General features: G+C 46.4%; 1 protein-coding gene across 1 annotated transcript in view; it reads right to left on the bottom strand.

Annotated features, from left to right (window-relative positions):
- Window positions 1-23,589, bottom strand: part of LOC122800243 (RNA-binding protein EWS-like) — a 782,654-nt gene that overhangs the window by 550,197 nt on the left and 208,868 nt on the right. The window contains exon 4 of the mRNA XM_044069735.1: window positions 179-305. Coding sequence (XP_043925670.1) covers window positions 179-305 — 127 coding nt within the window. The remainder of the gene's footprint in view (window positions 1-178; window positions 306-23,589) is intronic.

Raw genomic sequence — 23,589 nt, 5'->3', positions numbered from 1 at the left:
TCATGGTGCAGCTCGCTCATCATAGTTTCTTTGCCAGCAATAGAAAGTGCAACTCCAGAATGCAGGAAGTTTAATATACCTTACATGTCACTCAACCTAATTTTTTTTTAGCTTTTGAAAACAGCTTTTTAATTTTTGCATTTCAGCACCTACACATATAAGATTTATTGGTTCTTACCAGTTGGAGGTGGCTGTCCATATGGGGCTGCATATGCTGCTTGGCTGTAGGCTGCAGGAGTCTGTGCTTGTGTATATGCTACATCCGTAGGCTGGCCATATGTTCCATAGCTCTGTTGTGTGTAAGCCTATCAAATAAAGGCAGTGTCATCTACTTAAGGCATTCAACTTGTTGTTTAGAGCAGGTTACAATGATCAATTTAACTGCATGTTGTTGTTTTCAATAACACGTAAAGCAAACCAAAAACCCAAAAATTGACAATTAACCAATTTAATAAAGGACAACACACATTCAAACCAAGCAGACTTGCTCAAACTTCCAAGACCACCTCTTCACTTAAAAAAAAAAACACACTGCCAAGAAATGCAACACTGATCAGCAGGAAAATCACTAGTGCCTGGTCAGAAATGTTCAAATTTTTTCTGGACTGTTAACTGGAGAGCTCACCCCAACCCCCAAATAGAAAGAGTACTTCTCTAATCTATTCATTTTTGAGGGCTGATAAATACAGAGGTCAATACCAACAAGAGTAGTAGAGCTCTTTAACATCGACAGATACTGAACCACTAGGGACCTCTCAACCTCACCATCAGAGAATGGAGCCTGCAAAGCTGTACAAGAGAAAAGACTGGCAGAAAAAGTCCATATAAAAAGTAACACTGTTAAATGTAATTTCACAACAGCTGTGAAGAGGGAAGGAAGTTGAGAAAGACTGCAACGATTACATCTACAGCTATGGTAGGTAGAGAAAATTGCTACTTTGTCCTCTATGTAAAGCTACTACCAGTGTCAGCTTCAGGGAAGATTCCCAAGCCTTTACCAGTCTTCAATGCTTACATCAGGAAGTCTGTGGATGAGGAATGCCAACACAACCTTCAGGACTCTGCAGCAAACTTTATTCCAATTCTAGACAATGTCTAGTTTGTAGTGTTTGGAGAAAACATGTGGGGATTACAAAGTTATTAAACAGTGGAGCCTGAAGCAAAATTTTACAAACTGAACATTGTGGGAAAAGTACAGTTATGTACACTTGGCATAAATATAGATGGAGTGTTTTCACTGTTGCAGTCAATACATTTGGGTAATCTGCTGGCAGGCTGCCCTCAGTCGGCCTGATTAACAAAGTCTTGGGTCCTGCGTTGGTTGCTGTCCCTTCTTCCATGATGTCAGCAGTAGAAGACATGCAGCAGAGGCCATTTCATCAGTTTTACTTGCCCCAGATGTCAGGTGCCCCCCTAATGTGGAGCAGAGTATATATACATATATATATATATATATATATATATATATAGATATATATATATATATATATATATACATATATATATAGATATATATATATATATATATATATATATATATATATATATATATATATATATATATATATATATATAGATATATATATATATATATATATATAATTTAAAACACAAAGAAATACCTCCAAACAAAAGCAAATACACCAAAAAAGGCTTTTAAGTGTAGTAAAATGAAAGTACAGTTTTGTACATACCATAAATGTAGATGTTAAAAGTGTTGACACTGCTGCAGTCATTACACTTGGGTTACCCTGCCGTCAGGCGGTTCCCCAGTCGGCCAGAGTTCCAAAGTCTTGGTCCTGCGTCGGTTGCTGTCATCTCCTCCCTAACGTCAGTGAGACAGGGGAATATAAGATGCAGTCAACGTCATTTTCTTCAGTTTTTCTTGCCCCAGATGTCAGGTGCCCCCCAAATAGGTAGGCAATTCAAATTGCTAATAAAACATAAATAAGAGCAGCAAACACCAACTTTGTTACCAGCAAATACCCCACAAAGGTGGTGGAGAGTGGTAGACCTAGGTACATAATAGCAAAGTAGAGGGGATGGAGGGAGGGTAACCTGGAATGCAGCAGTGTCAACACTCTAACATCTAAATTTATGGTAGGTACAAAACTGTACTATGTTCATTGTGTTACACTGCTGCAGTCATTACACTTGGGTAGAATCCCAAAGCTGAGGTAGGGTGGCTGGTTCTGTAATGCATTAGGGGTGGCTATAAGGCCCTGCAGCACTGCAGAGGTGAAGCCGGCTCTGGATTTGGAGTATAGAGGCAGATTATAATGCTTGGTGAAGGTATGCACAGAGCTCCATGTTGCTGCTTCTAAAATATCCTTGGTAGGTACCCCTGTGAGGTAGGCTGTTGCCCTGGAAGAGTGAGGTCTAATGCTGGTAGGCATAGGTTTCCCATGGTGTGTCCAACAGAAACGTATGCAATGTCCTATCCATTTGGAAATTAGAAGTTATGTCTAACTAAGATTCATTTGTCTGCAACCTGTGGGTTATGGATCCGATATCAGATCCGAACCGGCATGGTTTATCCAGCTATGGATCCGAGCTCTTAGCTCCTCCCCCCTCACCCATAATGCCCTGCTCTCCCTACATGACCTCAGATCGAGTTTGCCCTGAATCAAAATACCCTGGAAAGGGTAACACATATGCAGGAAACTGACAATGCCAGGGGGATAGGAGGGTGGGATGGTTGCAGACAAATGAATCCACCTACTCAGATGGAACGTTATGGTAAGTACATAACTTCTAAATCTGAAGTAGAAAATTCATTTGTCTGCAACCCGTGGGACAGAGTCCCCAGCTACCTGAATCTTGGGCGGCCGTCATGGAAGGATATTCCGGAGCACCGCGGAGCCAAAGGATGCTCTACCTCTAGATGTGATATCCAGCTCGTAATGAGAAATAAAGGTATGAGATGAAGCCCAAGTGGCTGCTGAACAAATGTCATCCAGAGGAATCCTAGCCTTAAAGGCCGCTAAGGTAGAAACTGACCGGGTCGAATGGGCATGGACTCTCTCCGGTGTGGGCCTCCCAGAAGCTTGATAAGCTAAAAATACACTGCGAAATCCAGAGTGACAAGGAAACTTTGGAAATTGGCTTACCCAGGTTGAATTTGGCAAAGGAAATGAACAACTGGTCGGATTGCCTATGACCAGCTGTCCTGTTAAGATAAAAACAAAGCTGCCTGTGAACATCCAAGGAATGCAGCTTGTATTCACCCTTATTCTGATATTTAGGAAAGAAAACCGGGAGGTTAATGGACTGATTAATGTTTGCTTCTGAAGCTACCTTAGGAAGAAAGGAGGGATTGGTCCTGAGGTATACGCGGTCCGGATGGAAGACCAAGTAAGGAGGCTTTATGGATAAGGCCTGAAGTTCCGAAACTCTTTTGGCTGAAGTAATGGCTACTAAAAAAGCAGTCTTGAGGGATAAAAATTTTAGATCTACTGTGGCCGCAGGCTCGAAGGGGGGAGTGGTCAAGGCCTGAAGAACCAAAGAAAGATCCCATGGAGGAACCGCTTGCTTGATAGGGGGTCTAAGGAGAAAGGTGCCTTTTAGAAAGATCTTACACAATTTGGCAGACATAAGTGGTCCAGAGTCATGACCAACATGATAGTGAGAAATGGCCGCAAGCTGCACTTTGACCGTGGAACTACTGGCACCATCATTAAAAAGAGTGGTTAGGAAGTCTAGTACCAGAGGAAGGGGAACCGTGAAGGGATCTAGACCTTGCCGCTCCACCCAAATGGAGAATCGGTTACATTTACTGCGGTAAACTTTCCTGGTAGATGGTTTATGAGCCGCTACCAGGATGGCCTTAACGGGGGACGAGATACCAGGAGTCCTAATTATGAGTGTAACTGGAGCAGCCAAGCAGTTAGCTTCAGGTTGTCCAGATTCGGAGTTGGTAGGTTCGATGGATGCGATATCAGATCCGGAATGGGATCTAGAATCCAAGGTGGATTCACCGAGTGAGACCTTAGGTAAGGGAACCAGATCTGTCAAGGCCAGAATGGGGCAATGAGGATCATTCTGCACCCCAACTGAGAGGCTTTCTGGAGAACTTGGAGCATCAGAGGCAAAGGGGGGTAAGCGTAAAGAAGACCGGGAGGCCAAGCATGCACCAGAGCGTCTCTCGGGGAATCCCCTGGAGGAGGGATTAGAGCGAAAAAACTGTCGCACTTGGTGTTTAAGGGAGATGCAAAGAGATCGCAACAAGGAGTTCCCCACCGTGCGAAGATACGTTTCGCTACTTGAGCATTGAGAGACCACTCGTACGGGGAGAGAATGGTGCGACTGAGCTTGTCCGCAAGGATGTTGGACCGACCCGGAATATGCTTTGCGATGAGAAAGCGGTTGGTGGAGATCGCCCATTCCCACACTCATGGCTTCTCGACAAAGGATAAGACCTGGTTCCCCCCTGTTTGTTGATGTACCAGACCACCGACATGTTGTCTGAATCGCAATTGTTCCCAGGGGAAGAAAGGCGTGAAGTGCTCGCAACGCCAAGAGCACTGCTCTTATCTCTAGAACACTGATATGCAGGGAGGTCTGAGTCGTTCCACGTGCCTTGGACCGTCCTGCCTGTAAAATGCCCCCCCCCCACCCGAGGCGGGAGGCGTCGGTGGTCACCGTGGAGAGAGGTGGAGAAGCACAAAAGGGGCGGCCTCCGTGGAGATCCTGTGAGTGGAGCCACCACAAGAGGGACCGCTTGCAAGCCTTGCTGATCGCAATGGGATGATGCATAGGTAGAGCAAGGTAAGACCACTGAACTTGAAGTGTCCACTGAAGGACCCCGTATGTTGTACCTGGCGAGTGGAAGAGATATCGCTGCCGCCATGAACCCTAGAGCCCTCAGGACCAATTCTGCCGGAACTGAGCTGGAGTGGAGGATGGCCCGCACCTGGAGTCGCACATTCTGAACTCTGTCGGCTGTGAGGAAGGCTCTTAACTCCCTCGTATCTAACCTGGCACCTATAAAATCTATCAACTAAGTAGGGCCCCGGTTGGATTTTGCTACGTTTATCGTGATGCCCAGGCGGGGAGCTAGATGAAGAAAGGAGTCTCGCGCCAATAATAGTAGATGCCTTGTTGGGGTGGTAAGAAGCCAGTCGTCCAGGTACGGGAAGACCTGCACCTCCTGAAGCCTCAGGTGGGCCGCAACCACTGCTAATACTTTTGAACACCCTGGGGGCTGTGGTGAGACCAAAGGGAAGGACCCTGAACTGGTAGTGACTGGCTCCCAGCCGGAAGCAAAGAAACCTCCTGGAACGTCTGTCCATTAGTATGTGGAAGTACGCATCCTTGAGGTCTATAGAGCACATCCAGTGATTCTCTCCCAGAAGGGGGAGGATGGATTGCAAGGTGACCATCCGGAACTTCTCCTTGGGAACTGCCAGGTTCAACAGGGACAGGTCTAAAATTGGTCTTAGGTCCCCCATCTTTTTTGGCACTAAAAAGAACCTTGAGTAGAACCCTGATCCGATCTGGTCTGGGGGGACAGGCTGGATGGCTCTTCCCCAGCAGATGGCCAATTTCTGCCGAAGCGGCCTCCCACTGACCGGGTGGAACGTCGGCGAGGGATTTTAATTTTGGGATGTGATGAAAGGGGATCTTGTATCCTCTGGATAGAATGCGGAGGACCCAGCGGTCTGATGGACTCCCATGCCGCTAGGTGCTTCGAAAAACGTCCCCCGACTGCCTCCAGAGTGGAGCAGTCGGGCAACCCTTCAGGACTGCTGCGCGGGCCGTTCAGGGAAAGGTTCTCTGGACCCGAAGTTCCTGGGAGCCCCTCTGCCCCTGGGGCGGCATCCTCCCTGTCCTCCTCTGCCACGGAAGGACTGGTTGTCCAGAGCGGGTTGGGATTGCTGCGACTTCCGGAACCACATCTTCTTCTGACCCTTTTGGTTCCTAGAGTAGGACCTCTGGGGCACAGAGAAGCGGATTCCGACGGCAGACAGCGTCTTCCCGTCCTTTTCGCTCTGGGTCAAGGTGTCGCAAACAGTTTTGCCAAAAAGGGCAGAACCATCAAAGGGGGCGTTTGCGAAGGACGCCTTGAAGGGCTCAGTGAAATCGCAATGGCGGAGCCAGGCCTGGCGTCTAGCGACTAGGCCTACTCCTGCAGCTCTAGCGGCTCCCTCAGTAGCATGGGACAGCAACCGCATAGAGGTATTCGTCACAGACCGAAGAGTGGCCATACTGGTGTAGTGCAAAAGTTTGTCCTCCTCCGACATGGACTCTGGGGGGGGATGCAGCGTATTCTTTAATAAAATCGCGCTGCATCCTGATAACATGTGCCAGGTAGTTGAGCGCCCTCACTGAGAAGGTCGCTGAACTAAACATTTGCGGCCCCAAGCGGTCCATCATCAGAGACTCCTTGCTCGGAGGATGGACTGAGGGACTCTCCTGGGCGAGTTCCCTCTTGGTGGCTGCTGCCGTCAACATGGCATCTACCAGAGGCCCCTTACTCCAGTGGGCACGGTCTGCAGGGGGGCTAAGAATTCGGTCTGGCCTTTTGGGGATTGGCTCCACGGTGTCCGGTTCCTTCCACGCCCTAGTGGTAATTAGGTCCACCAGGGGGTCGGCAGGAGGGGACATCCAAGAGGTAGACGGGCCCGCTTCGAATGCCTCCAAGAACACTGACTCGTTCGAGGAAGACTTGGGGGCAGACCACCCACCCCTTATGCGAAGCATTTCCATGATGACTCCAAAGGAGACATCCTCGTGGGGTGATCTTGGGGAGCCTTCCCCTTCCTCCAAATCCGTGTCTTCTGTTAAAGACTCGGGGGAGTCTATGTGCCTCCTTTTTACACGTGTGCTTGCGAGGTGCTTCCTCAGGGGGGCTGTCAGAGGAGCCCTCACAAGCAGTGTCATGTTCCAATGGAACAGCTTGGGGCATTGGAGCGGGCTGTCCCAGTGGCCGGATGGTGGAAGCCTGACCCAGTGCAGATGGAGCGCGGGAAGGAGCCGAAGCAAGTGCCGGGGGTCCGGAAGCCCTCAACAGAGCCCTCTCCACTACATCAAAAGCCGAGGGGGAGCCAGCCTTGACCAAAGGATCTGAAAGTCGGCTCCCCCTCGGATCCAAAGTGGATCGGAGCCGGCCCAGAGACACACTGATCCGAGGGGCCAGTGCGCTCCGACACAGATGGCGCCAAAGGCACACGGAGTCCCCCGGATCCGAAGCTCGGAGCCAGGCTCAGAGAGGTCCGAAACATTCGAGGGCAGGGTCGGATCCGAAGTACCTAGTACTATCGGCGCCGACCCACCCCCGGCTCCGAAGCTGCCCGGCGCCGAACCCGGGTAGCGGGTCGGAGAAGGAGCAATTGGCTTGAAAAATGGGGTCGAGCTCCCCCCCAGAGGGGGGGGGGGGGAGGCAGGAGCCCTCCCATCTGCAACTGGGCCTGGATGATCCTTATCATCCGGTCCAGATCGGCGTCAGAAAGGCTATATGTAGATCTCGAAGAGGCTACCGAGGTAGGCCTCGAGTGCCTCCTCGATAGCCTCGACTGAGATCGGGTCTCCTCCTCAGGCCCCGGTGAAAAGCAGACCAGAGCCGAGGAGGGGGAGAACCAGCAGCCAAGGAGGCCGGAGGAGAAGCCCGCTTAGCTGGCGGGGCCGAAACGGAGGTCTCAGCCAGCCGCTTGTGGTGCTTCTCCCTCCGGTCCTTTTTTCTTGCCTCCCTCTCCTCCAACCCAACAGCGGGAGGTTGAGTCCCAGGTGGAGGAGGGGGAGCAGGCGAGGAGGGGACCGTAGTAACAGTACCCACCGCAGAGTGGGAGCCGAAGCAGAGTCCGGGGGCAGAAGTCCTGCCAGGACCAGCTTCGACCTCCGCTCCTTCAATGCCCTGGGGTTGAACCCTGCACAAATGGAGGTGTTCAACCCCAAGGCATCGAACGCACCGAGTGTGGCCATCAGCAGGGGAAAGCTTATGGCCACACTCGGAGCACTTCGAAAAAATTGCCTTAGGTGCCATTTCAGACAAGTCTTTTTTTTTTTTTTAAAGGAAAAAAAAAAAAACACAATTAGTGCTAAACTAGCACACACACCAGGCCCCAAACAGCACACACAAACAAAACTCCAAACCAGCGAGGGGAGGGGATTAAAATAAAGTTTTAAATGAAAGAATTTTAAACCAAAACTTATCAATAGACTAAAGGGAACCTAATACAATCACACAAAACTAGCTACAAAAAGGTAATTGAACGTTTATAAAGATTTTTTTAAACACTTAGCTGAAGAGTTCAGACGATCCAATCTGGTTACCAGAGCGGCAAACTAGATCTGAGGGAGAGCAGGGCATTATGGGTGAGGGGAGGAGCTAAGAGCTCGGATCCATAGCTGGATAAACCATGCCGGTTCGGATCCGATATCGGATCCATAACCCACAGGTTGCAGACAAATGAATCTCCTACTTCAGATTAGTCTGTTTTGAAATGGCTTTTCCCTGTGCTCCTGCAGCATATGCTACCAATAAAACTGATTGGTTTTGTCCAAGTAGAAGCGTAACTGCCTGTGGATGTCCAATGAGTGCAGTAGTCTCTCCTTTAGTCTATGGTTTTGGATAAAAAGTTGGCAAATGAATACTTTGGTTTAGAGACGCACTTGAAACCACCTTAGGCATAAAAGCAGGATTAGTTCTTAAGGACACCCTGTCCTGGTGGAAAATGTGGAAAGGTTCCACTGCCATTAGTGCCTGTAATTCTGAAACTCTTCGTGCTGATGTAAGTGCCAGGAGCAGAGCAGTTTTCCAAGAGATGTATTTTAATTCTGCTGTGCTAGCTGGCTCAGAGGGAGGTAAAGTTAATTTTTCCAAAAAGTTGAGGTCCCAAGTTAGAGCAGGTGCTCTATGAGGTGGTCTAATGTTTTTTGCCCCTCTGAGGTATTGTTTTAGCAAAGGATTCAAAAAAAGTGGTGGATCCGTGTTGTAATGAGCAAAGATGGCAGAGACATGGATCTTGATAGATGAAAAGGAGAGGTGTCCAGCATCTCAGTCAAATATTGTAGTATTTGAGAAATGTTTGGCACAAGAGGGTCAAGGCTGTGAGCCTGGTTCCAGGAACAGAATCTTTTCCAATTATCTGAATAGGCTTTCCTGGTACTAGGCCTTCTGGCCTCCAGGATGACATCCATAACAGCTTTGGAGACGGGCATTGCTCGTTTTGCTAAGGTATCTTTGATGCAGCAAGGAAGTCCTTAGCTGGCTGTGGAGAATCTGATTGTTCTGAGAGAGTAGATGTGGTGTTTGAGGCAAAATCCAAGGTGGTCCTTGTGTTAAGTTTTTTTAAGATTGGGTACCAGTGCTGGCATGGCCACTCTGGTACAACCAGGATCATTTTTGGCCCCTCTTGCCTGGCTTTTGAGTACCTTTGGAATTAGAGGCAGTGGTGGGAATGCGTATACCGATAGATTTTTCCAGCTAAATTACAGGGCATCCACTTTCCATGCTTCTTTCTGCAGAATTTCTGTAGCTGGCAATTCTTTGGTGATGCAAACAGATCGATGTCCGGGCTCCACCATTTCTGTGTGATCACTCTGAATATTTGTGGATTCAATTCCCATTCGTGTGGATCCAAGATATTTCTGCTCAAGTCGTCTGCCAGTGTGATCTCTCCTGGCAGGAATTGTGCTTGTAGATTAACTTGATAGCGTATAGCTGTGTCCCACAAGCTCATTGCTGGTCTGCAGAGGGGGTATGAATGGGTCCCCCCTTGCTTATGTACCACATGACTGTGTTGTCTTTCTTTAGTAGTAGTTGTCCTAGATGTAGTAGGTCCTTGAAAGCTATAAGTGCATTTTGTACTGCTAGCATCTCTTTGGTTGATGTGAAGATGCTTTTGTTCTATAGGTCACTTGCCCTGAATGCATTTTCCTGCCATGTGTGCTCCCCAGGCGTAATCCGATGAATCTGTCAGTTTGCCTGGGTGTGGGTTGAGTAAAAGGCTGTCCCTTGAGGTGACAAGCTAGAGCCCACCATCAAAACTCCTTCTGAAGGCAAGGTATTAGTGGTATAACTGTTTCAAAACTTTGACAGTGTTGAGACCATACACTCTTTAGGTACCACTGTAGTTTCCTCATATGCAGTCTGGCATATGGAATTAGTAGTATGCAAGATGCCATGTAGCCCAAGGCCTGCAGAATTTTTCTTGCAGGGAGTTGGGTCTTTGTTGCCATCAAGTGAAAGTAGAGTCAAAAGTTTTTGCTGGTCTGGCGTTAGATAAGCCATCTGGGCAGTTGTGTTCAAGCTGGTACCCAGGAATATTATTTGTTGTGAGGGCACTAGTTTGGATTTCTTTTTCTTTATTGTATACCCCGGGCAACTTGGTAAGTTTTTTTTTTTTTTTTTTTTTTTTTTACAAACGCCAGATGCTTTAGGAGAATGTCTTTGCTCTCTGCTTGAATTAGGCAGTCGACCAGATATGGGTAAATTTGAATTCTTCTTAGCCTGCAAAATGCAATTACTGGTGCCAGGCACTTTGTGAAGACCCTGGGCGCAGTAGATAAGCCAAAGGGCAGTGCAGAGAATTGATCATGCATTCGATCAGATATGAATCTGAGGTATCTTCTGCAGTTTTGTCTGATAAGGACATGCAGGTATGCCTCCTTGAGGTCCAAAGTCACGAGCCAAGCTTACTTGCCCAGCATGGGAAGAAGCTGCTGTAATGTCAACATTTTGAATTTTGGAACATCCAGGCAAGTGAGATGAAAGATCCAGAATAGGCCTCCAGGCTTAGTCTTTTCTGGGTACCAGAAAGAGTCTCGAGTAATATCCTTGTTCCTGCTGAGGTACCTTTTGAATAGCTCCCATGGTCATGAGTGCTGTAATTTGTTTGAGCCTCTGCCCATTGATTTGGTGGCAGGTCTGGCATTCCTTTTAACCTTGGCAGAGTGTGAAAGTGGAACCTGTAACCTTGTGAAATTACATTGAGAACCCATTTGTCTGTGGTGATCATACGCCAATTGTGATAGAAGAGAGCCAGTTTTCCTCCCAGTGGGGCTGCCAAGAGAGAAAAGTTTGGCAGCTGTAGCGGGAAGTCATTGGGACTGTTTTTTGTAAGGTTGTCTGTCTTCTTTCTGGCCTGGTGCACCCCATTGTCGATGCCTGTATGGGCCTTGTAGCTGTCCTCTGCCTCATGGACGTCTGTATTTGACCCTTTTCTGTCTAACAGGAAAGGACCAATTTTTCGTTGGCCAGTTTCTGCTAAATCTTGGAGGCTGTACCTGTAAGAAATCTTTCACCGTTTGCATAGATTTTGCCTTATCCTCCATTTTCTTTAGTACCTCTTCTGCCTTAACTCCAAATAGGACATCATGCTGCAAGGGTGCATCCAGTAGTTTTGCTTTAACATGATCTGGCAATGCATGTTCCTTTAACCATGCATGTCTTCTAATGACAGAGCCTGTAACTGCTGCCTGCAGGAGGCCTCTAAAGAATCAAAACCACATTGCAAAGTAGGTTTTCCCACTTGTTCAGCAGCATGCAATAAATCCTGCATTTCTTTAAAATTAGGAGGCTCTGTATCTGAAAACATTTTTTATTTCAGCTGAGACATCAGAAACTGCTGGGTTTTTAACTTGTGAAATTGACAACTCAAAGCCCTCATTGCTAAAGTTGCAGATGCATATACTTTCTTCCCCCATCTGTCTAATGCTTTGGAGTCTGTCAGAGGGAACTGGGTTCTTTGCTGAAAAGACCTTGACCCCTTTGGGTCCCTGAGAAAAAAGTTTCTGGGTCTGCCACTGGGCTTTTATACAGAAATTTGTGAGAGTCAGGGACTCTAATACCGGTCTGGTTTAACTGGAGCTGGAGGTAAGGAATCACGATTTAAACTGGATTCAGTATACACATCATCCACAATGTCCAACACTGGCGGAATAGCCAGGGGTCTGTGTTGAGATAAAAGTAGGAACTCCCTGAGCCTTTTCTTGGATTCTGAGTAATCCTGCCCTCCCAATGGAAATGCTCCCTCATGGTGTGTAAAGTTTCCCCAAAAGAGTAATCCTCTGGGGGAGAGGCTGATGGAATTGATTCCTCGGGGGGGTAGAGTAACCTAGGTCTGAGGAAGACTAAGGAAATTGACACCTGGTCGGAGGAGTCAGAATCCACATCCTGTCTGGGCCTTTTGTCAGGAGGGGGATGGGACCCCCTGATGAGTGTGATCAGGTTTTCGGCATTTTGAGCATTTGTTTCTTAGGCATGGAGGCCTGCCCTGGAGACTGATTTCTTAGATTTAACAGGTGGTTTACACTTACAAGAAGGTTTAGGGCTAAGCTGACTAGGCCTGAATACGCCCCTCTGAAGTAGCAGGAGGCTCAAGTACACCGGATCTCTCTGCAGGGTCAGTTTCAGTAGTCTGTACAACTTGGGTGTCCGATGGAGAGGTCATCTCCACTAAGGAGTCGGTGGCTGCCTGCGGTTCTGCTGAAGCGGTCATCAGGGGCTGCGAAGGCACCTCGCTGAAAACCGGAGAACCAGCAACTGGCCTAGAAGAGGCGTCGTCGTCCGTTTTGGGCCTTGGATGCCTGTCTGTGTCTGCGCTTTTTAAGTATAGTGGACTTCGGAAGTTCCGACGGCATCGTATAATTAAATTTTCTGCCAAAGTAGTGTCGGGCAAAATCAAACAGACGTTTAATAGTGCGCTTGTTAAACCTAGCACAAAACCGACAATCTGTGACGTCGTGGTCTGGGCCTAGGCATGGGATACAATAAGAATGGAAAACCTTGAGGTATTTGCTTCCCACAAGAAATGCAGTTATTAACTTTTACTGACATCGGACTGAGGCAAGAAAAATTTTCCCCAACGGGGTACTTAGCTTTGTTGAAGACTTCCGTTCTGGATTCGGAAATGAAAATCTCAGGAGTCTGCCGACCGGCACTTGTGAACTGCTTTTGCTTCGGGCACCGCACGTCAAGAAAGACTGAAGAAAATGGCGTCGGCTGCATCTTATATACCCCCGTCGCACTGATGTCAGGGAGGAGGCGACAGCAACAGACGCCGGACCAAGACTTTGGAACTCTAGCAGACTGGGGAACCCGGCAGGATAACCCAAGTGTAATAACTGCAGCAGTGTAACACGATGAACATGCAGAGGCATAGTAAGAGAAAAAACAGGAGGCGGGAGGGTAACCAGAACTGCAACAGTGAATCCACTCCAACATTTATGGTAAGTGTACACAACTGTACTATGCTCTTCGTGTTTCACTGTTGCAGTCATTACATTTGGTAGATTCCCAAAGCTATGGTTGGGAGGATGGATTTATACAGCATTAGGTCCGGCTATACGGCCCAGCAAAACAGCAGTGGTAAAGCCAGCTCTGGCTTTAGAGAAAATTGGTAAATGATAATGTTTAGTCAAAGTATGAACTGAACACCAGGTAGCAGCTTCCAGATTATCCCTGGTAGGAACATCTCTGGGAAAGGCTGTACAAGTAGATGCAGCCCTGGTGGAATGGGAGCAGATCCCCTTGGGGATACGTTTTCCATGGTGCTTATAGCAGAAGTGAATACAATGGCTTGTCCATTTGGAAATGGTTTGCTTTGAAATGGCCCTTCCCTCTGCCCCTGCAGTAAATACCAGCAGGTGTTCAAATTTTCTTCGAGATTTAGTCCTGTCCAAGTAAAATCTAAGTTGTCTGTGTACATCCAATGAATGCAGAATCCGCTCCCCCTTGTTCTGTGGATTGGGAAATAAATTTGGCAAATGAATGGACTGATTAAGAGCCACACTGGATACCATCTTGGGCATGAAGGATGGGTTGGTCCTGAGTCGCACCCTTTCCACATGATAAATGATGAAAGGCTCCACTGCCCTAAGGGCCTGTAATTCAGAAATCCTTCTAGCCGAAGTGATTGCTAAAAGGAAGGCTGTTTTCCAGGAAATAAATTTTAAGCCTGCAGTAGCAGCTGGCTCGAAAGGAGGGAGAGTGAGTTTCTCCAATACAAAGTTAAGGTCCCAGGCATGGGTTGGAGCTCTTCCTGGGTGGTCTCAAGTTTTTGTCCCCTCTGAGCCTTAATTTTGAAGATGGCGTTGGTCTAATATACAAATCTGTAGGGCCTAAAAACACCCTCAGAAGCGGTGCCTGCACAGCGGCTCTGGACCCATCTAAGGTAGAGACATCCACTGGTTCCATAATTGAAGCATCTTGCGGCATACCGGACTCCGAATGGGTCTCAGTAGGGGCCTGCGAATCATTAGTAGCCAGTATCGTGGGCTGCAAAAGCACCACTGGGTACCGGCGAACTGGCGACTGGCTTAGAAGCGTAGTCAGTTTTGGACAGTGACAGCCTGTCTTTTCCTTTGCATTTTTTTTAGGCATTCCGGTAGTCTGATTGCCAACAGACGACATTTCTGGATAATTAAATCATGAGCCAAAGTATTTAGAAGCAAAAATATACAGATGTTTCATATCGCGTTGATTAAATTTAGCACAAAACAGACAGCAAGCTAAGTTGCTAAGTATAAATGAAAATCCCCATGAGGTATTTCCTTCCCACAAGTAATGCAATTATTAACTTTTCTGACATAGTTAAGGAGCAAGAAAAAGTTTCCCCAACGGGGCTCTTAGCTTTTATTTGAAGACTTCGGTTCTGAAACTCTAAAAAGAAAATTTCAGGAATCGGCCGACCGGCACTTGCGAACTGCTTCTGCTTCGGGCACAGTGCGTCAAGAAAGACTGATGTAATGGCATCGGCTGCATGTTTTATACCTCTGACGACCTGACTACATGGAAGGGACAGCAACCGATGCAGGACCCAAGACTTTGTTAATCAGTCCGACTGAGGGCAACCTGCCAGCAGATTACCCAAATGTAATGACTGCAACAGTGAAACACGAAGAACATAAAGGACTACAACAGTGAATACCATTCAAACATTTACATTTATGCTAAGTGTACACAACTGTACTATGTTCTTCGTGTTTCACTGTTGCAGTCATCACACTTGGGTTGACTCCCGAAGCTGAGGAAGGGTGGAGGCAGTCAAGAAGTATTAGGGCTGGCTAACGTGCCTTGTAAGACTGCTGTGGCAAATCCAGCTCTGGATTTAGAAGACAGGTAAGTGGCAATGCTTGGTGAATGTGTGTACAGAACACCAGATTGCAGCTTCCAGAATGTTCCTGGTAGGGGGTCCCCTGAGAAATGCTGTAGAGGTTGAGATAGCCGTAGTGGAATGAGTTCTGATCCCCTGTGGGGTAGGTTTTCCATGGTGCTTGCAGCAGAAATGGATACAGTGTGCTATCCATTTGGAAATGGTTTGCTTTGAAATGGCCTTGCCCTCTGCCCCTGCAGCAAAGCTGACTTGCAGCTGGTCAGATTTTCTGAAAGGCTTAGTCCCATCGAGGTAGAACCTGAGCTATGTGCACGTCCAAGGTGTGCATAATCCTTTTCCCTTTATTCAGAGGATTAGGGAAAAAAGTTAGTAAATGGTAGTTTAAAGCCACACTAGATACCATCTTGGACATAAATGATGGGTTGGCCCTGAGGGAAACCCTGTCAGCATGGAAAATAATGAAGGGTTCCACAGCCATTAGTGCCTGTAACTCACTCTTGCTGAAGTGGTGGCTATAAGTAAAGCTGTTTTCCAAGAGATGAATTTGAACTCTGCTGTACCTGCAGGCACAAAAGGGGGGCGCGTGAGATTCTCTAGAACAAAGAGAAGGTCCTAAAGCACGGGTAGGAGCTCTCCTCGGAGATCTTAAATGGTTAGCTCCTCTCAGGAACTGTTTGATGAGAGGGTGAAGAGAGAGGTGGCTCAGTGTTGTAATGAGCTGAGATAGCAGAGGCATGAATCTTAATTGATGAGATGGATAGGTCTTTGTGGAGAAGCTCTGCAAATCTTTGTGGAGAAGCTCTGCAAAGTAGTCTAGGATTTTAAGTAAGGTGGGCACAGCTGTGCCCTTTCCCTGAGACTGGTTCCAAGAACAGTATCTTTTCCACTATTCTGAATACGATTTCCTAGTACTAGGCCTTCTGGCCTCAAGGATGACATTCAGCACCTGTTTGCTGAGGGTTTCTGGTGGTGTATTCAGGGAATAGGCCAGGCTGCAAGGTTCAGGCTTTGCAGCAGAGGATGCAGAATCTGCCCCTCCTGCTGGGACAGCAGGGAGAGGGTCTGATGCAAGTTCCAGGATGGCACTGCTGTCAGACTGCACAAGAGTGGGTACCAGTGTTGGCATGGCCAGTCTGGTGCAATAAGGACTTTCCTTGGTCTGTCCCGTTTGATCTTGAGTGGTACTTTTGAGAGGAGGAGCAGAGGCGAAAAGGCATAAATTGAGAGTTTTTCCCATGTTAAGGATAGGGAATCCACTTTCCATGCTTGGCCTGTGGGGATTTCTGGTGCAAAACTTGCTCAATTGATGATTTTGGGGGAGGCAAATAGGTCAACCTCTGGTGTCCCCCACCTGTGGATTAGAAGTTTGAATGAGTTGCGTTCCAGTTTCCACTTGTGTGGGTCCAGTAGATTTCTGTTTAAGTCATTTGCCAATGAATTTTGTTTGCCTGGCAGGAATTGAGCTTGCAGGTACACTTGGTTGCTCAAGGCTGTGTTCCACAAGGCCATGGCTAACCTGCAGAGTGGGTAGGAATGAGCCCCCCCCCCCCGCTTGTTTATGTACCACATAACTGTGGTTTTATCTGTCAATCAACAGCTGCCCTGGAAGTATAAAGTATTTGAAGGCTGTCTGAACATTCTGCACAGCTAACACTTTTGATGGATATGCAGGTGAATTTCTCCTGGGCTGCATTTGCCTTCATTGCATTTGCCTGCCATGTGAGCCCCCCATGCATAGTCTAATGAGTCTGCTGTCAGGGTTTGGGCGGTGAGGGGTGGAGTGAAAGGGAGTCCCTTGTTGTGGTAGCAAGCCTCTGCGCCCTTAGACAAAGAATGATAGGAATCAGTGTTTCCAGGTACTGAGAATGCTGACACCAAAGACGTAGAGTACTGCAACCAGAGACTCAAAAAACATGTTTAAAACATCATGGCATGAGGTTTCCTACTAACAGCACTTTGGGACTATTTACAGGATTTTAAATATTTGTATATGTAATTCTAGACTGACCACCTGGAGGCTGGCATATTGACATGGTTTGGATAAATCAGGTTGCCATTCAGTATCCCAGAAATCATTGTTTGGCTCAAAAATGTTACATCATGCAGGCCTTCGTTTGCCTAAAGCTACTGTCATTTCATAGATGTTGCATGCATACAAAGTACTGAGTAAAATAGAACAGTAAGTAATATTCCCTGCTGCTGAATGACTACTTGAAGGGCAACCACACCCTTAGACTAAAAAAACATTTATTTCATCATGGTTTGGCGTTTCCTACATTTTAACAGCACTCTGGGAATATTTTGAGCTTTCTAGATATTTTTATATGCAATTTCTGACTGACCACATGCGGGCTGGCATTTTGAAATAATTCAGACTGTTTACTCTGCCTCTAAGTATCCCAGAATGCATTGTCTCCAAAAAATTGCATCAGATCTGTCACGTTTTTCCCTTAAGCTGCTATCACTTCATTGACTTAACAGGCATTCACTGCTGTCTTAAAGTCCCCTACTTTTGGTTAAAATGTTATCCTTTCCTTCCTTTTTCCTTCAAACACAAGCAGTGCAAATGCTACAGAACAGAACTGAAAAGTGCATTTTATTGCTTTTGTTTCTTAGAAATGCTAACTTGCTTTCTTTTGTGAAAGCTGAAATCTAGTTCAAGGCATCTCCCCTCCCACTTCACACCTACCTTCCCTAGCTGTCAAAGAGCTAAGGGTAATTTGACCCATTATCTGCATGTGATGGACAGCTCACAGCAGGTGACAAGAGTAATGTACGGTTTTCTTGTCAGCCTTTCTCTCCTTACAGTGGGACACTTTTGTTGCAATCCTCCTGTCAAATTTAGAACTAGGCTACATACACTGGGAATAGCCACCGTTTTGCAAAGCATCAAACTCACACTTATTTTTCCTTCCCGTTTGGTTAAATAGCTAACGAATGACACTATAAACATGAAATATTTCAGACTTGCATGACAGCACCAACATGCTTTTTTAAGACATAATTTAAAAAATTACGATATTGCATACTTCTTGCAATCTGATGTAGTGTCAATTAATTGCGACAGACATATGCTTATGTAAAAACATGCAATTAATGTATACGCATGGTTATTGCAAATTTATGCTCTTAGTTTTTGCAGCTGTTACTGTGCTTCTGCCTGTACTTTGTCACATATCGGTAGGGCAATGCAAAGCAATATGACAATACAAAAACAAAGTTTACAAAATTTTGAAATTACATCCAAAAATGAGACGCACACCACACCCACTCACCTCGCACACCACACCCACTCACCTCGCACACCACACCCACTCACCACGCACACCACACCCACTCACCTCGCACACCACACCCACTCACCTCGCACACCACACCCACTCACCTCGCACACCACACCCACTCACCTCGCACACCACACCCACTCACCTCGCACACCACACCCACTCACCTCGCACACCACACCCACTCACCTCGCACACCACACCCACTCACCTCGCACACCACACTCACTCAACTCGCACACTCACCCTTTCACACACTACCTTGCAGAGCTTCTCCACAAAGACCTATCCATCTCATCAATTAAGATTCATGCCACTGCTATCTCAGCTCATTACAACACTGAGACACCTCTCTTCTCACCCTCTCAAACAGTTCCTGAGAGGAACTAACCATTTAAGATCCCCGAGGAGAGCTCCTACCCATGCCTTGGACCTTAACTTTGTACTAGAGAATCTTATGCGTCCCCCTTTTGAGCCTGCAGATACAGCAGAGTTCAAATTCATCTAGGAAAACAGCTTTACTTAAAGCCATCACTTCAGCAAGAGTGAGCTACAGGCACTAATGGCTGTGGAACCCTTCATTATTTTCCATGCTGACATGGTTTCCCTCAGGTCCAACCCATCATTTATGTCCAAGATAGTATCTAGTTACACATTATAAAGCGAAACAAGGAGCAACATTAAACCATACAGCCCTGAAATCAAGTTAGTATCTAATCATACTGCCTATCCTGATAAAGCAATTTCAATGTACATAACTGAAAAATCTGGCACGGTACAATAAACAACATTAAAGCTACTGATGTGTTACAGTAAGACAATCTAGCAGACCTGAGTGAACGGTCAGTTCGTACAAGACCAGTGTTACTGCAAAATATCAATGCTAATACATATAGTGGAAACAAATGGGTGCCGCTGATGAAATTATATAGTAGTCTCCATTCATAACGAATGCTCTTGCTATGCTGACTCAGCAGAAAGTACAGTTGTGTACCTACCATAAATGTAGATGTTACAGTGTTCTCACTGTTGCAGTCATTACTCTTGGGTTATCCTGCTGGCAGGCTACCCGCAGTCTGCCTGAATTCCAAAGTCTTGGTCCGGCGTCGGTTGCTGTCGCCTCTTCCCTGACGTCAGTGCGCCAGGGGTATAAAAGATGCAGCAGACGCCATTTTCTTCAATTTTTCTTGCCCCAGATGCCAGGTGCCCCCAAAAGGGTAGGCTAATAATTATGCCAATAAACATGCAAGCATTAAAGTAATCATTTCCTTCATCTACAAGCAAATACACCACATAGGTTGTATAGAATAGAGAAGTACAGATAAGACCTAGCAAAATAAAGGGGGATGGTGGGAGGGTAACCTTAACTGCAACAGTGAATACATTTGAACATCTACATTTATGGTAGGTAGCCAACTGTACTATGTTCATCGTGTTTCACTGTTGCAGTCAATACGCTTGGGTTGAATCCCAAAGCTGAGGATGGGTGGCTGGGGCTAAATAGGATTAGGAGAGGCTATGAGGCCCTGCAGAACTGCAATGGCAAAGCCTGCTCTGGATTTAGAGTAGAGAGGTAAGTGGTAGTGCTTTGTAAAGGTGTGCACCGAACTCCAAGTTGCAGCTTCTAAGATGTCTTTGGTTGGTACTCCTCTGAGGAAGGCTGCTGCTCTGGTTGAATGTGGCCTAATGCCCTTAGGCACTGATTTGCCATGTTGTGAATAGCAGAAACGAATGCAATGGCCTATTAATTTTGAAATGGTCTGTTTTGAGATAGCCTTTCCTTGTGATCCTGCAGCATATGCCACTAAAAGTTACTCAGTCGCTTTAGTTCTGCCCAAGTAGAAGCGTAGCTGTCTATGTCCAAAGAATGCAGAAGTCTCTCACCCTTATTCTGTGGGTATGGATAAAAGGCAGACAAGTGAATGGTTTGGTTAAGGTCTACACTGGACACCACCTTAGGCATAAATGACAGGTTTGTCCTCAGAGAAACCATGTCTGGATGGAAAATGATGAAAGGTTCCACAGCCATGAGTGCCTGTAACTCAAGACTCATCTTGCAGAGGTTATTGCTAGGAGCAGTGCTGTTTTCCAGGATAAGAATTTTATATCAGCTGTTGAGGGTGTCTCAAAAGGAGGCAGTGTGAGTTTTTCCAAGACACAATTGAGGTCCCATGCAGGTATTGGTGCTCTCCTTGGAGGTCTTATTGTTTTTGGCCCCTCTGAGGTACTGCCTTATTAAAGAATGAGAAAAGATAGGTGGTTCCGTATTGTAATGGGCTGAAATGGCAGAGGCATGGATCTTAATTGATAAAAATGATAGGCATCTGTCCAGCATCTCAGTTAAGTATTGTAAAATCAGAGGAATGTTTGGAACAAACCTGTCAATTCCTTGTGCCTGGTTCCAAGCACAGAATCTTCCATTTTTCTGCATAAGATTTTCTGGTACTGGGCCGCCTGACCTCCAAAATATCACAGCCTTAGAGAGAGGAGTGTTCTGAATGGCTACATTATCCGCCATGCTGCCAGATTTAAGGTCCTGAGTTGGCTATGCAGGATCTGATTGTTTTGTTGAGTCAGTAAATGAAGAAATTGAGGCAATGCCTAGGCTGGACCTTGAGACAAGTTTTTTAGGATTGGGTACCAGTGCTGGCGTGGCCAGTCTGGAGCAATCAGTATCATTTTTGGCTTCTCTTGTCTGACCTTGGGAGTACCTTGGGGAGGAGAGGCAGTGGAAGAAAGGCATATACTGTTAGGTTTTTCCAGCTGAAGGATAAGGCATCCACTTTCAATGCTTGCTTGTGATGAGTCCTTGTGCAGAATCTCTCTAGTTGGCAGTTGTGAGGGGAGGCAAACAGATCTATGTCTGGGCATCCCCATTTCCTTGTCATGCTGAAAACTTGTGGATCCAGTTTCCACTCGTGGGGATCCATGAGGTTTCTGCTTAGTTCGTCAGCCAGAGTATTTATCTTTCCTGGCAGGAATTGTGCTTGCAGGTGAACTTGATAAGTTAATGCTGTGTCCCACAAAGTCATGGCTTGTCTGCAGAGGGAGTAGGAATGTGTGCCTCTCTGCTTGTTTTATGTACCACATGACTATAGTATTGTCCGTCTATCAGTAGTAGTTCTGGATGAAGTAGATCCTTGAAAGCTGTCAGGGCATTTTGAACAGGTAGCATCTTTTTGATTGATATGAAGATGCATCTGGCTTGCGGGCCATGTGCCCTGAATACATTTTTCGGCCATGTGCCCTGAATACATTTTCTGCCATGTGGGCCCCCCAGGCAAAATCTGATTCATCCGTTGCTAGTGTCTGCCTGGCTGTGGGTAAAGTGAATGGCTGTCCCTTGTTGCGGTAACAGGTCTGTGCCCACCATCGAAACTCCTGTTGCAGGCAGGGAATGAGGGTAATTAATGTTTCCAGGCTGTGGCAATGTAGAGTCCAAACACTTTTTAGATACCAGTGTAGTTTCCTCATATGCAGTCTTGCATATGGAATTAGCAGAATGCAGGATGCCATGAAGCCTAAAGCCTGCAGAATTTTTCTTTCAGATAACTGGGTCTTTGTTGCAAACATTTTGAAGAAAGAAGTCAGTTGCCTTTGTCTGGCGTGAGATGAGCCATCTGGGTAGATGTATTTAAGCTTGCACCCAGGAATATCTCGAGAGGGTACTAGTTTTGATTTCTTTTTGTTTACTGTGTACCCTAGGAAAATTAGTAATCTTTTTACAAACGCCAGAAGCTTTAGTAGAATGTCCTTGTTCTCTGCTTGAATAAGGCAGTCGTCCAAGTAAGGATATATTTGAATTCCTCTGTCTGCAAAATGCAATTACTGATGCCAGGCATTTTGTGAAGACCCTGGGCGCAGTAGATAAGCCAAAGGGCAGTGCAGAGAATTGGTATTGCATTGAGCCAGCTATGAATCGGAGGTATATTCTGCAAGATTGTCTGATTGGGACATGCAGGTATGTCTCTTTTAGGTCCAAAGTTACAAGCCAAGCCTTCTTGCCCAGCATGGGCAGAAGCTGCTGCAGTCTCAACATTTTGAATTTTGGAACATCCAGAAATGAGTTTAGAATAGACAGGTCCAGTATTGGTCTCCAGGCTTTGTCCTTTCTGGGTACTAAGAAAAGTCTCGAGTAAAATCCTTGTCCCTGCTCTTGCTGTGGTACTCTCTGAATGGCCCTCATTTCCATGAGGGATGAAACTTGCTTTTGTGCCTCTGCCCATTGATTGTGTGGCAGGTCTGGCATACCTTTTGTCCTTGGCAGGGTGTGAAAGTGGAACTTGTAGCCCGAGACACCTTATTCAAGACCCATTTGTCCTGAGTGATCATGTGCCAATTTTGTGAAAAAAGTGCTAGTTTTCCCCCTAATGGAGCTCCCAAAAGGTAAGTGCTTGGTGCTGGCAGAGGAAAGTCATTGGGACTGTTTCCTGTATGGCTGTGATTTGTATTCTCCACTTTTGGAGGTAGAAGCACCCCACTGTTTAGGCCTGTATGAGCCTTGGGGCTGGGATCTGCCTCTGGGGCGTCTGTATCTGCCTCTTTGTGGCCTGACACTGGAAAGGACCAATTATGTGTGGGCCAGTTCCTGCTAAATCTGGGTGGCTGCACCTGTAAGAAATCCTTAACTGTCTGCATAGATTTTGCTGTGTCCTCCATTTTCTTCGACACCTCTTCTGCTTTAACACCAAAGTATTATGCTGTAATGGAGCATCTAATAATTTTGCTTTAACATGATCAGGCAGATTCTGTTCCTTTAACCAAGCATGCCTCCTAATAACAGAACCCGTAACAGCAGCCCTGCAAGAGGCCTCCAGAGAATCAAAACCACATTGCAAAGTATGCCTTCCCATTTGTTCAGTTGCATGCAATAAATCCTGCATTTCCTTGTTTTCTGCACATTCAGAATTTGTTAATATTTTCTGTTTAAGCAGTGACTAAGTATTGTTGATATTTGAGCATATGAAATTGACAATTTAAAGCCCTCACAGCCAAGGTAGCAGAAGTGTAAACCTTGTTCCCCCATCTGTCCAGTGCTCTTGAATCCCTATCAGAGGGGATAGGGCTTTTTGCAGTGGAAGCCTTGACCCCTTTCGGACCATGAGAAATGGTTTCTGGGACAGCAGCAGGGTTTTTATAGACATTTATGTGAATCTGGAACCCTGTAGTATCTGTCTGGCCTAACAGGTGCAGGGGGTAAGGAGTCAGGAGACAGGCCGGACTCTGAAAATATATCATTTCCAATGTAT

This window comes from Protopterus annectens, chromosome 4.part0 (genome assembly GCF_019279795.1).
Source record: "Protopterus annectens isolate FY-2018-M chromosome 4.part0, PAN1.0, whole genome shotgun sequence".
NCBI classification, from domain to species: Eukaryota; Metazoa; Chordata; order Ceratodontiformes; family Protopteridae; genus Protopterus; species Protopterus annectens.
This window is presented reverse-complemented; position numbering and strand designations above follow the sequence as displayed.